The 13,518-nt window shown below is 48.4% G+C and overlaps 1 protein-coding gene across 1 annotated transcript; it reads left to right on the top strand.

Annotated features, from left to right (window-relative positions):
• Positions 1-374: 374 nt before the first annotated feature.
• Positions 375-4,810, top strand: Nkx6-1 (NK6 homeobox 1). Its single transcript, XM_033759569.1, has 3 exons — positions 375-391; positions 1,229-1,401; positions 3,439-4,810. Exons 2-3 carry the CDS (start codon positions 1,381-1,383, stop codon positions 3,685-3,687), a joined length of 270 nt encoding a protein of 89 aa, XP_033615460.1. The 5' UTR covers positions 375-391; positions 1,229-1,380; the 3' UTR covers positions 3,688-4,810.
• Positions 4,811-13,518: the final 8,708 nt, after the last annotated feature.

Raw genomic sequence — 13,518 nt, 5'->3', positions numbered from 1 at the left:
TGGCACCTGCCGGCCGAATACTTGTTCTCGTCCATCTCGGCCGAGGCCCTGCTGTTTTGGGATCACTCAGTTGATTCGGCCCGGGTTAGAGAGATGGCAAGGAGGAGAGGACACTGCGTCCCTCCGTCTTCCCTGGCTTTTCGGGGCCCAACTGAGCCCTCGCCGGCCCGACTCGTCGTCCCTCTGCAAACCGGCGAAACTAGCCCGGGCGAGTTGCAGGAATTTACAGGCGTCTCTTCCCTGGGTCCTACCTCACCTTTTCGCCTTCCTGTCCTCCACCCCAGTGCACTCAGTCACCGGGGCCTTTTGAAGCCGGCCAGTGGCCCCCGGGCCGGGGAGACCGGGCCGCGCTAGGGGAAGAGCAGGTGAAGGGACGCAGACCAGGAAAAAGGTGCCCTCCCGCCCCGACCTTGCCCGAGCATCTGAGGCGCCCCAAGATCTCGCTGATCTTCGGGAGTGTCCGCGGCGCCTCGAGGTTCCCAGCCTTCCGGGTGGTGCCGGGACCAAGTCTGCGGCCCTTTTCTCGCGCTCTTACTCGATTTCGACCGACGGCTGAAGTTTGCCCAAGTCTCTCTCTGGCCCTCTTGGGGTGGGGTGGGGGTGCTGAGCCGCGGTGACTGCAGAAGTCACGGGAGGCGAGCGGAGGCTCCCTCGGGGACCCGGCGGGGACCGGCGGGTGTCCCGGAGACGCTATTGTATCTGCGCTGGCCTCCAACAAAGGCAACGCCCCCTCTTCCTCCCCCTCGGCCGCAGCGGCGAACAACTCGAGGCGATTTACCTCTCAGTGTGCAAAAACAAGGAGCCCTTTGTTGCCCGGACACAGGTTAGGGAAGGGTTCAAGGAGGAGAACAAAAAAGTAAAAGTAGTTGTCGTCACGCCGAGCGGCTGGAGGGCCTGCGCAGCGCCGGCGGCGACAGTGCCCCCCACCCTCCTTCTTTAAGGTGCGGGCGGGTCCTCCCGCCGCAGAGGTTAGCGTGGGTTCCTCGGCTGCAGGTCACCGGCGTGGGCCAGAGGATGTCCGCTGCTTCGCTCAACACAGCGGCCTTTAGGAAACAGGTGGCCTTGAGGCGGCAGAGGGAGACGCGCCGTGAGGCGGGCTGCACGAATGCCGCCGCCTTCTTTTCCCACCAAAACGATGTTTTAAATTCATTTTCCCCCCTCCACAGTGAGGCCGCCTGTAGCCTTACTGTTGTTTCCTGTCTCACTTCCTTGTTGTCGGTTCTCACAGATCAAGGATCTATCTTGTTGGACAAAGACGGAAAGAGAAAACACACGAGACCCACGTTCTCCGGCCAGCAGATCTTCGCCCTGGAGAAGACTTTTGAGCAAACGAAGTACTTGGCGGGGCCCGAGAGAGCGCGCTTGGCCTATTCGCTGGGCATGACTGAGAGTCAGGTCAAGGTGAGAGCGCCTCTGGAGCCGCGAGGCGCGCGGGCTCAGACCGACTCGCAGCGCCCGAGGGAGGGCCCGAGGAGGCAGGGGGGAGTTGAGAGCCGCTGCTAAGGCGCTGGGGGTCTTGCTGGAAGGCAAACCGTTCTTGAACAAAAGAAATCAAGGTCCAGCCTTTCAAATTAGGTTAATCTAGATCGCTAGGGAAACTCGGTCATCATTACAGAATAAAAGCATTACTGCAATGGCCCAGAGAATAGATCAAGCTACTTAGATAGCTTTTCTTTCTATTTATAAGACCTTCAGACTTTTGTTTGCTAATTCACGGTTCAGTAGTTTATAATTTCCTAACAGATCAGCTTTCTAGTGCTTCTGTATTAACTTGCAGATTAAAAAGTAGACCCACAGGATCTAACACTTAGCATAAGTGAACCTGCTTTTAATTTAGAGAAGGCAGTCACTTTGGAAGAGTAGCTTTCCAAAGGAGTTGACAAAATTATTACTGCACCATAAAATTAAATTCTATTTTTAAAAGTTTATAAACAGATTTAAGATATTTCAGTTTATGACACTTTGTAATTAAAGTGTCACTTTATAATTGAGTTGTACAGTGTATTTCTAGAGAATTGAATTTTAGAAATCTTTCTCTAAAAAAAAGTAAAGGAATTGAGCCAGTTGGGTAAATCATCCTGATGATTTCCTGTATTTTCAGCATTCTATTTTGTCCCCTCCCCCCTTTTTTCAGTTTTGTTTCTTTGGGGCTTATGTCTGTTTTCATTAGTTATATTGTTGCTCTTTAAATCAAGCAGGAATAACATTGACCATGTGTACTGGTTATAGGGTATTTTCCCCTGGACAAGCATCATAAAAAACATTTCAGGAGTGATTTTACATGTAGCCATTAGAATATCATCACATTTAAAATTACTTTTGCAGTGGGCTGGTATAAAGCCTATCATGGTAATCTGGAGGTCTTCATTTGTCACCATAAATATGTCTGCATGGCTAGACCTGAATTATTATAGCCATATAAAGATCAAAATATCTTTCTTGATTATTCTGATTCTCTAGATAAAATACATAGCAGAGCAGAAGCATAAAAATAGAATAATTCAATGTCTTTGGAAAACTGGTTGCTCATTAATGAAACTTTAAAATAAGTGTATCAGACACGTGCCAAACATGAACGGGCTTAAAAGTTTTTCTATATTAAGTGAACATCTTAGGCAGAAGCAGTAAATATTAAAATAACTCTTGAAAGAATTGGCACGAAATAGAGAGCTATGTAATTGGCAAAAAAGTCACTTTTAAAAAATAACTGATAATTCTAGCCTTCACTTTGCCTAGTTTTTATGAAAATCTTTAAGGGCTGAAGAGGAAAGAAAAAGTGATCCAGTCAAAGGACTGTGATATTTGGGAGAAACTATTACACATTTTCATGCGTTTGTATTGGTTAGTGTGAGTGATTTGAAGTTTGTATTTTAGTGAAAAACTACATCATACGTTTTAAGTGTAATGGGAACAAGGGGATTTACCTACGTCATTGTGTACATTCTGGCTTCAAATCAGTGAAACAATCCATGTGCGAAAGTGAGGAGAACAGAGTTAATTAGGCAAATGTGCCTTTTCCCACTAGTGACACTGAAAAACTAGTACACTTTAGGTTGTTTGAAATTCTTTCGTCTGTGAAAGCAAACAAGGGATAAAATCACAGGCACTATGGAGAAGTTTTGCGAATGGACAGCTTTTTACACCAGAAAGCAGAAAAGGGAAAGGGAAAGGGAACACTTTTTTTTTTTTATAAGAAACTCATTTTAAGCTTCTAAGTTTTGCTTTTCTTCTCTTCTGGGAAGTCACTCTGACGGCCTCCTAGTCTTGTGTTACTATCGCCATGGCAACGGCGGCAGCCCCTCGGGGCCGGTACCTCTCGGGGGACCCGGGTGCAGGGGATTTCGAGGCCCGGCCCTGGAGGTGATGAAGGAGGGCGGGGGCCAAGGGGACGCAGGGTCCGGCCACACCGTCGCTCACGGCGTCCCGCTGTCGCGGCAGGTCTGGTTCCAGAACCGCAGGACCAAGTGGAGGAAGAAACACGCGGCCGAGATGGCCACGGCCAAGAAGAAGCAGGACTCGGAGACCGAGCGGCTCAAGGGCGCCTCGGAGAACGAGGAGGAGGACGACGACTATAACAAGCCCCTGGACCCCAACTCCGACGACGAGAAGATCACGCAGCTGCTGAAGAAGCACAAGCCGGGCGGCGGGCTCCTGCTGCACGCGTCCGAGGCCGAGGGCGCGTCCTGAGCGCGGACCGGGCTGCGCAGATGTACATATCTATTTTTCTAACCCAGAAGTGTGGCGGGAGGAGGGGACCGGAGCGAGACTCGGGGTGGACCAGGAGGCCGCGGCCACGCGGTGCACTGCTGTAAGGACGCAGCCGGGGTCCCCACACGCGTCCGCGAGCGCCCGGCTCTCCGTCCCCTGCGGGGAAGGGAGAACCCCACGGCGGGGGGGCCCTCGAGCCACGCGTGCAACCCCCCGATGGGACAGGGACGTTGCCCCAGCTCGCTGCTGTGCGACTAGAGCGACCTGTTGAAGGCCCTGTAAATAAATCGTGAGTCACACTGACTAGAAGTTACTTTATTGTGAATATTTAAAATGTAAAATGCTTTTTTGGAATTTGGTATAAAAAGATGGATCTCCTTCCTTCCAAGCCCTCCTTTCGAAGACCTATCCACACGACCACTTCCTTTTATTTGAAATTTAATTCGGGAATTGCAGGAATGTGCTTACCGTCCCCAACCCCCTCCATTCGCTCCTCTCCGTTTGGAGTTGCTGAGCCTCAGTTTCCCTTTTTGCCTCCTGGTTCCGCCCTACCCCCTGCCCCCGGGGCCCCCGCCCTGAGGACTCGAAGCAGAAGATGTGGGAACCGGGGAATCTCACATCTGCCCCTCTGGTCCCCTCTGAAATTGCACAGTCGTTTGTTGCTATTTATTAGTGATTTAAAGAAAGGATTGGGGAGGGAGGGGCCACATAGCTCGTGTTTAACTCCTTTCTGATAAAAATGCGTGTTAAAGTAGATGGTGGGGATTGTTACAGCCGCTCCGGGTGAGAACATAAAAATCCATTTAGTTGCTGTAATTGAATTTGAAGTGTTTTGTATCATAAGAATACTATAGAGTATGTAAATTGTTTTCTTTTTTAAGCTAATAACGGTGATATATTAGCATCTTTAACCTTTATTAATTTATATAAGGAATTTGGTTTGTAAAGAGAAGAAATCCCCTTTGCAAGACCAGTTAAATGTAATGCACTTTCTGTTTCAAAGGATAAATCAAATTAAACAGTTTGAAGACGTCTGTTGCCTTGAGTGAAAGGGTACAGATCACCTGATCTCATCCGAGATCTCAAATAATAAAAGAAAACCACACACAAAAAAAGCTATATTGGTTTCTTGGGTGAAACAGCTGTTTTATTTTATTTTATTTTATTTTTCTTTCCATTTTGGAAGAGTGGGGTCAGATCTCTCATTCTCCTGGATGGGGGAGAAAAAAGAAATGTGGCTGTACTCCTAGCGCTCCTCTGAGAGACCCATCCAAGGGCTGCTGCTTCTGATGTCTGTGTCCTCTAATTTTTTCCTGATCGCTTTTTCCTTGCAAGGAAGTCCTTAGGGAATTTGGGAAGCTCATTTCCATATATCCAAGCCAGCTCCACAGCCAGCCACTACTTCAATCAGCCCGCCCGGAGCAGGCCAGGAGCGGCTCAGCCCAACTGATGATGCTAGCATTCTCAACTGATGCTAGCAACCCAGAAGGCTGCAGAAATTTGTGGCAAGATAGGAACCTTCCTAAACCTTTCAAGGAAGAAGGGTTCATTTAAAGAAAGCTTCTTTTAGTAGACCAGAAAGCCTTTATTGTTAAGGAAGCAAAAGTGTAGCTTTCCCAGCAGAATTGGTGGAAAAAATATTTGGGAATCCCAGCGAGAGGGCTGTAACACTGCAGTCCTGGGATCTTTTTGTTTTCAGACAGTCACAGGCTCAGTGAAATATCGTTATACCCTCAGTGTGGCAGGTTAATGAGCTTGTGTTCCAAGAGAGAAAAATCAATAGGATTCAGTAGATTCTTCAGGCCAATGTTAGGCACGGGAAGTGAGAGTCTGTTTTGCTACCCAGATTTTTTTTTTTTTAAGATGAAAACAACTTTTCACAAATTCAATAAAATGAAATCAGCTGAAGGAAACTCTCATAGAATACATCCCCAATTACATGGTTTGGTAGAAAGGAAGAATGCAAATCTGTCTTCTTTCTGTTCTCTGTTTTGCAAAGTCCTCAACAAGTTTCAGACTCTTCTGCAGGTCCATCTTAGCACCAGTAGCATAGTGACTAACCCAAAGAAGACTACCGGGTGGTGTGGTTTCAATTCTGCCATAAACCATTCCCTGTCTCCCTCTCCCTCCTTTCTTCTCTTTCTCTTTCTTTCCCTCATTCTTTCTTTCCTCCCTCTTTCCTTTCTGTTGGCTTTCTTTTTTTGCTGTTATGAGAGAGAACAAGACAGGGAAGAAGCCTGTCATCCTGCAACTCCACTTAACTGCAACAAATAAAAATCTTTTTTGTATTTAATATTTTAAACCCTAACCCAGTCCTCTTCTGCCCTGAAAAGCCAAGCAACTTTATTCATTCTTCCTAAGAAAACAAGAACCCACAGCATGATTAGAAATGTGTTACTGCAAGAGTAGTATTTAGCAGCCAAAGCAGCAGTGAGACAGTAGTTATTAGTCCCAGAAAACTAGAAATGAAGATTGAAGGTTTTTCAATAAGTAGCTGGGTGGGCAGTTGATGGCTCTTATTCTGAGTTGGAAGAGTGGAAAGTCACCTTCCACAGTCCTTTACAAAGCATTTGCTGTGAGCTCACTGCCCTTAAGTGTGAGCACCAGAGAGGACTGCAAGCAGAGACCTGGACTCTGCCGTGGGCGAACGTGCTAGGCTGGCAGGGCCTGCAGCTTGCCAGCCCAGGGTGCTCTGCACTCAGAGGTAGGCTGGGGCTGGGCTGCCCTGGCACTGCTCCTCCTTTTCCACTCGACTGCAGCGGCGGCTGGAGCTTTCCAGCTCATTTCCCTCTATCCAGGGTGCCAGCTGGTCACCAGTTGCAACTGGCCCCTAAAGCTGGGAGTGGGGGACAAGTGGGTAAGTCGGTGGATGACAACTCTCCGAATTCCCTTTATTTTGGTTGGTTTGGTTTCCTTCTAATTCTGTGTAGCAGGGAAGTTTTTTGTAAGAGTTAGGATGGGGAAGCCAGGTCATACTCGGCAACACTAAGGATGGAGGGTAAGAATATTTCTCATTTTGGCCCAAACATTTTATGACATTAACAACCATCAGCACCCATCACAGCCAAAGGGGTTACAGTTTAAAAACAGCAAAGTCACAACATAAGGCTTGACAGACCACTGCTTTTTAAAATGCTCACAGGCAACCAAAGTGTCAATAGCGAAAGACAAAAGGGGAAAAACAAGGGTCTGTATGTGTGTGGATAGCTTTTATACTTTTGTTCTGTGTGTTTTCTTTCCCTAAAAAGGAAACATCACTGAGGCTTCCTGAGGGATGTGGAGAGGAGGGGAGGCCCTGGACATAGCACAGGCCCTGGCTGCTCCCTGTTCCCCTAAATCCAAACTCGGTTCTGCTACTTGGTGACTAATTTTCCCCTTGGCACACCCAGGATTCTGTAACTCAGTGCTCCTTGCCCCTCCCTGAACCCAGTCCCAGAGCATCTTTCCAAGCTGTTGACCAGTTTACTTCACTTTTCCTCTTCCCCGCTTGAGGGCGGTGGGAGGAGGGGCCAAGGGAATCACTCTGGGGAGCCCTCTTGCTGGGCGCGCAGACCATCCTGGAGGTGTCTCTTCTCAGAAATACTGGACCAGGAAACAGACACCCAGGGCACATTTGCAAGCTTTTGGAGTCTAACATCATGCAAATGAATGTGGTATTAAGCTAGCCTCAACTTGGGGAGCTCCACAATGTATGGTTGGAGTGAGACACACACACACACACACACACACACACATACACACATACACACTCTAGAGGTGAAATTCCACTTGGGGACTCCTAGCACTGAATGGCTTAAAGGGACAGTGGCTCCTTTGTTAATCACAGACAATAGGATTGTGTAATAACAGTGGAGGTAAGCAACAGATTCCATTTATAAACTCTATTTTAGGCTAATTGGAGGAGCTTAGTCAGCCCTAAATTTCCTCCCTCTTACTGCGCACACAAATATGTGCAAACGTGCTTCTGCTCCCTCCTCAGTAGAACTTTAAAAAATAAGCCAGTTTTTCAGCGCATTCCCTTTTTTTTGACAGCAAAGTGTGTGTTCTGCTCTGCAGCTTTTAGATTGCAACTTCAGGGAGCCATTCGTTTGTCCTGCGTCACGGAGTCCCCTTCAGTGTGTGCTAAAAGGCACAGTAATCTGCTCCCTTCCTTTGTTAATGGAAAGTCCCAGGAGAGGGGTGATGGGGTGGAGGATTTTCCTGAAATTCTGCTTTGGGTGTTGGTGTCGCCTAGGTGGGTCTGGAGTTTCTCACAGACAGGACATTTTGTCTGAGAGCGAGTTCACTCTCTCTGGCCTTCCTCTTCCAACAGCCGGCGCTACAGCTGGGATGTTTCCGTGTGCATCATTTATTCCAAGGCCCCGGAGCTGGCATTTCTACTGGAGAGCACACGTGAAGACTTATGGCAGTGAGCGAGATAGCTCTGTGGTGGTTCTTGCCTACTGGTGCCTGGCCAGAAGGCTGAAGCAGAGGCCCAACTCGAGGGCTTCTATTCCCCGGACACTTTGAATAATAAGGGCTGGTTTGGACAATGATGCATTCAAAGAAGGATCCCTTCCTCTTTGTAGGGAAAGAGTTTGTGCTATGCAATTTCAATTGGTGCACATTATTTTTTATGAAAGAGTTCTGTTACCTCTATAATATTGCGGCTTCTGTCTACCTTCAGGTAGGCAAAATAAATGTTGAGGCCTAATCAGTCTAGTTATTTGGCAGATGCGTCAAATTTAGAAAGGACACCAGTGCACATTTCCTTTCTTCTCCATAATACACAGTTTTATTTTGCGACATACACGAGCTGTGAAAAATTACAAATGATCGGTAAGCTACTTGGGTCAAATGTTCCTGAACCAACCACAAGAAAGTCAAGGTTGCTGAGAATCCACTATCTCGCATGTTACCATGCAGTCTATCATTTCCAAGCAAAGGCATTGGATGCGTTTTCACCCCTCTGCTCTGAGACCATACCTGGGTCCATAGTTTGTGGTCCCATCTGCAGACATCATTTGCAGCTTTGCTCCTTGCTTTTGAAGCTATGGCTCAGCTCTTACAAAATTATTTTGTAAATTTTGTTTTCCCTTCATAATTTTTCTTCCCTCCTTGTGCTATTCATTGATCTGCAAGGATGTGTCACATTTTTCCCCCAAAATCTAATGGTCTCAAAGGAGCGAGAGGGTCTGAGAAGCCCATTATTTTTGCTGAAATCAGATCAGATGACTACTGAGAGCAGGAGTTGGGCCTCCGTCACAGCTACATCCTTTACAGGCTCTCTTGTCACTGTTAGGGTTAAGGGTCATGAGTGCTCTGTGCCTCTGTCTTCTTATCTGTGAAATGGGCAGGTAATGGCACCTACTCCCTAGCACTGTTGGGACCATGAAGCAAGGTCATCTATGTAAGGTCTTAGAGCTGTGCCTGGCACACAGCAAGCCAGGAAAGTCCTCATCACCAGCCACAGCAGGAGGAATGAGAGAAAGGCCATGTTTTTAAAGGTTGCTTTCACTCTGGTCCTACTGTCTGCTCCAGGACAGCAACTCAACAAAGGAGAAGGCAAAGAAAGCGAAAGTGGAGAGGAAAGCAGTGAGAGCTTTTATATAGGCTGTTTTGAAACTTACAGCCTAACTGCCTGAGCTGGTTTTAAAGTATTTCCAAGTATTCTAGGATATTGGTACACACCTATAATCTCAGCTATGCAGGAAGCTGCGGCAGGAGGGTTGCAAGTTTGAAGCCAGCTTGGGCAACTTAGCAGGGCCTGTCTCAAAAGGCAAAGACAAAAAATAAATGAAGGAAAGGGAGGGAGGGAGAAAAAAGGACAAGGAAGAGAGAGAGAGAGGAAGAAGAAGAAGAAGAAGAAGAAGAAGAAGAGGAAGAGGAAGAGGAAGAGGAAGAGGAAGAGGAAGAGGAAGAGGAAGAAGAAGAGAAGAAAAGAAGAGAAGAGACTGGCCAAATCCTCCTGCAAAGGTGTGGGCTGTATTTAGTGACTGGCTTCTGATGAAGAGTGTGGCTGTCATCTTCATCCTCCCTGCTGGGTCACTGGCTCAGAAGGAAGGTTGCTGCCTGTTTTCCTCCTTCTGAGTCCATGAGTCCGCACAGCCTCCACTCAGCAGGCCCTCATAGGATTGCAGCAGAGTCACCCACCTGCGCCTCCAGGATTCACAACTGCAGCCAGTGCAGGAGATAACAAACATTTATTGTTCTAAGCCATTAACTTTTGGAGTAATTTGTTACACAGCATAGATAACTAAGTTACTAATGGGCTTATCTTTGTTCTTCTGATAAAGAATGGCACATTGAAGGTAAGGACTCAAGGAAAGCATCTTTCATAGTTAAGGTTATTTGAAAACATCACCAGAATGACACTTTGAGGTGTGACAAGAAGCACTGGTTAACCAGGCAGAGCAACCAGATCTGAGTTGGACAGTGGAGGCTTCTATTTCTTGCTGGTAACTTGATCCCACTCAAGTCCTTTAACTTCAGCAAGCTTCCATCTCTCCCACAACTATATTAACAATAGGAGTTGCCTCACAGTATTCTGAAACTTAAGTGAAAAAGGGCCTTCTAAAATATAAAGTGGCTCATACTGTATGCAGTGATGGCAACGTCCTGTAGTGCCCTAAGGCTGTGCTGGCATTTTGGCTCCACATGTTATAACTTAGACTACCCAGGAAAGAAATCTCAGAATGGAAAGGAGCAGATTTGGCTTCAGAGACCAGTAGTATTTTTCTTCCTATGACTTTCCTTTGCCCAGTGAGGTGTTAAACAAACTCTTTTTTTTCAAAAGCACAAAGGGAGAAGGGACCCTGAGTTTTAAGTTAGGATGGCTGGGAATTTGCCTCCCCTGTACCTTTCCTCCTTTGGGAACTGAGTTTGGGACTCCAGGGGTGAGAAGGCAGGAGAGAAAGAGAGTGGGTGGCGGGTGCACCTTGGGATGAAGGGAGGGAGGCAGCAAACTCCAGAAGAACAAAGAAAGATCCTGAGAAGTCAGGAGTCTCACTCTGGTAGAAGCTGGCCCTTGTGCCCCGAGCATGGCAATGCTGGTCAGCAGAAGTCCTGAGCAGAGAACGCTCTCCTCTTGGTCCATCTCTCTACTTTTACAAGCTCCTTCCATCTTAGCTGAAGCAGAGAGGAGTCAGGGGACCATAGAAACAGTGCAGACAGCAAAGTCAGCTGAAGGCTTGTGTGTGCTTACCTCTTGAGTAAGAAGCAACTCCAGTGCGTGGCTAGGCATTCTGAAAGACAAATACTGCAAAGAAAAAGCAGGCTGGAAAGGCAAATATGGAACCAGTGCATTGTCATTAGCCTCCAGTAGACAGAAGCAGGCAGCAAGAGCATTTTCACAAGCCTGTAATCTCAGCTACTTGGGAGGAGGAACCAAACCTGGTTAAAATGCTCAGTGATACAGCAAACACAAGAACCTAAGTTCAATCCCCAGTATAGCTGAAAAAAAAAAAAGTTAAAAAGGCAGAAGCAGATAGATGCTGGATGTCTACAAGCCTCCATTCCCCTGTTAGCACTCTTGAGGTGACTGTGAGGTGACTGTGTCAGCAGGGACCATGCTATCCCTGGAAGGACCGTGACAACTTGGGTGGACTTTCCCCCCTTTCTTTCTAACAGTACAGTGCTGTGTTATTTTACCCAAGAGAAGACTATGCCTTGGACAGATAAGAAAGGCCACATGGGTGACCTTGTGCATTGAGCTGTACAGCCTTACTACCTGTTAGGAAAATGGAACTGGGGCACAGTGTGTCTGTGAGGATATAGGACCCTGTCCTGCCTGTTGGCTGCAGTACCCCGGGATAGCATCCAGAGCCTGCACATTGGGCAGGTGGGAATGTGGCTTGTTCACGGATTCACGTGCACTCCCAGCCAGAACTTGGCACACTCTCTGGAAGGTTTAAAGATAAGAACAGACCTTGACTGCAACTCTCTGCCTACCTGCAAGGAGAAACTGGTTTCCAGGCTCTCCGGAGTCTCTTCTACATCTCATTGTGTATATAAACATCTGACAAATGGCTGTAAAAATAAGTATGCAACAGCCTAAGTAACAAATGAGTGAGTTCAATCCAAGATTTTCCTTGGGTGAAATGGAAGGCCAAGTAAAGGTATTTTAATACATTCATTTATCAGCTCACAGTGCAGTTACTCTAAAATAAAATTTCAGCAAAATCATTATGTAGTGTGTGACACTCTGGAAGACACATGGGTTGTAATTACACACAAAGCAACACATCAGAACAGGAAGACTTGAAGCACTTTAAAACACCCACTGCATCTTTTTCATGGACCCCATTGGATGATCTGAGATTTCCAGAAATCAGGGCGATCTGAGGGGACAGAAATTTGGGATAATGTAAACTGATACAACCAACACCCATGTGCTCTAACTGGGGTCCTTACTCCTCTCTGAGGAAGATGGGCAGCTTTTCTCTGCGCCACCCGCACACTCTGTCCAGCTCTTCTCCAGGCCTGAAGGCTGTGGAAGCAGAATGGGGACCCATCTTCAGAAGCTCTCGGTGGTGATGGTCCCTGAGGGGGTGCATGGTCCAAAGGTCGGCATGGAACCTGCTGCAGGTGGGCCTGGCCTGGGCAGGGTGTGTGTGTGTGTGTGTGTGTGTGTTCACTTCCTCCCAACCTATTGGCCAAAGCTATAATTAAACAGGTCCCCACCCCAATTCCCCTTTTCCCTCTGGCTCAGAACTGGCAGGTGTTTAGGAGTCCCCGTGCCCCAAAGGGATAGTATTCTTCCACTTGTAACTTTCTTTTCTTCAGTTCTGTCCGTACAACACTGTTACAGCAACAGCCACCCCACTACGGAGGGCAAAAAAGTCCCCCTGCTACAGTCTTGGAGATCCAGGGTCCTGGAGCCCCTTCCCAGAGTCTGGAGCAGGGAGTACAGCTGTGGCCTTCTAGGCGCGGTTAGACAGCTGGCATCTGAGGTCTTGTTGAAGCTGGTCCTGTTTAGCTGACCAGGAAACACACTGCTTTTCAAATAGGCTGTTTCTCACTTGCTTTTGGCACACAGGAAGCAGGGCCTGAAAAAGGACAGAGGAAGGAACCCACTTCCCTTGGGTGAAATCTAAACTGAAAAACTTCCTAGATGGGGACCACAGTCTGCAACATTTTCATCTGCTCGGAGAAAGGACTCCCCACGGGAGAGCCCACCCCCGGCTCTAACAGGATCCTCCCGGCTCCCCTCTGGTGTACAGGCCTGGCCAGGGCTGCAAAGGGGGAAGACAGGGCGACTTGGGATGGGACTCGCTGCGTCTGTCTGAGGCAATGAGACTCAGGACAAGCTCGCTTCACAGTATGTGTGCGCGAGAAGTCCCGCGTGCCCCAGCCGCCGACACCCGCACATTCTGTTCCCCGAGAGGAGACCGCTCTGGGCCAAGACCATCGCTCTCGCTCGGGTTGCCCTGAGCCACAGCGGGGTCACTGAGAGACGGGGTTGGCTGTTTGCAGGGCCCCATCTCTACAGGTCCCGGGTCCTCTTCCGGGGTGACAGCCCAGGAAGCTGGGGCAGCTCCTGCTGTGCTTCGGGCCATTTCCCCGTGCTTCTGGTCAGCTAAGTCTGCTGTACCCTGTGCCTGGAGGCTCCGTACCGGCCCGGGCTATGGGACCCCAGCCACTGTCGCCACCCCGGAAGGTAGATCAGCGGGTCGTATTGTTCTTCGCTTCGGAGCCAAAGACCCGCTCCCCCCTTCGTTTCTGTGCGCCTTTCGACTTGGATGTCGCTGGCCACTGAGCCGTGGCTTCGCGGAGAAGCGAGAGCTGGGACCTGGACGGAGCCGGGCGCACGCGGTCCTGGCCGGGCCTTCC

The sequence above is a fragment of the Fukomys damarensis genome, unplaced genomic scaffold (assembly GCF_012274545.1).
Source record: "Fukomys damarensis isolate Sample0158 unplaced genomic scaffold, DMR_v1.0_HiC HiC_scaffold_37, whole genome shotgun sequence".
In the NCBI taxonomy this organism is placed as follows: Eukaryota; Metazoa; Chordata; class Mammalia; order Rodentia; family Bathyergidae; genus Fukomys; species Fukomys damarensis.
This window is presented reverse-complemented; position numbering and strand designations above follow the sequence as displayed.

What these genes read in the sequence shown, in the direction of transcription:
- Nkx6-1 (XM_033759569.1), top strand. Translation starts at nt 1,381, where the DNA reads ATGACTGAGAGTCAGGTCAAG. An exon ending in TGACTGAGAGTCAGGTCAAG is followed by an intron (nt 1,402 to 3,438) that starts GTGAGAGCGCCT and finishes CTGTCGCGGCAG; the next exon opens with GTCTGGTTCCAGAACCGCAG.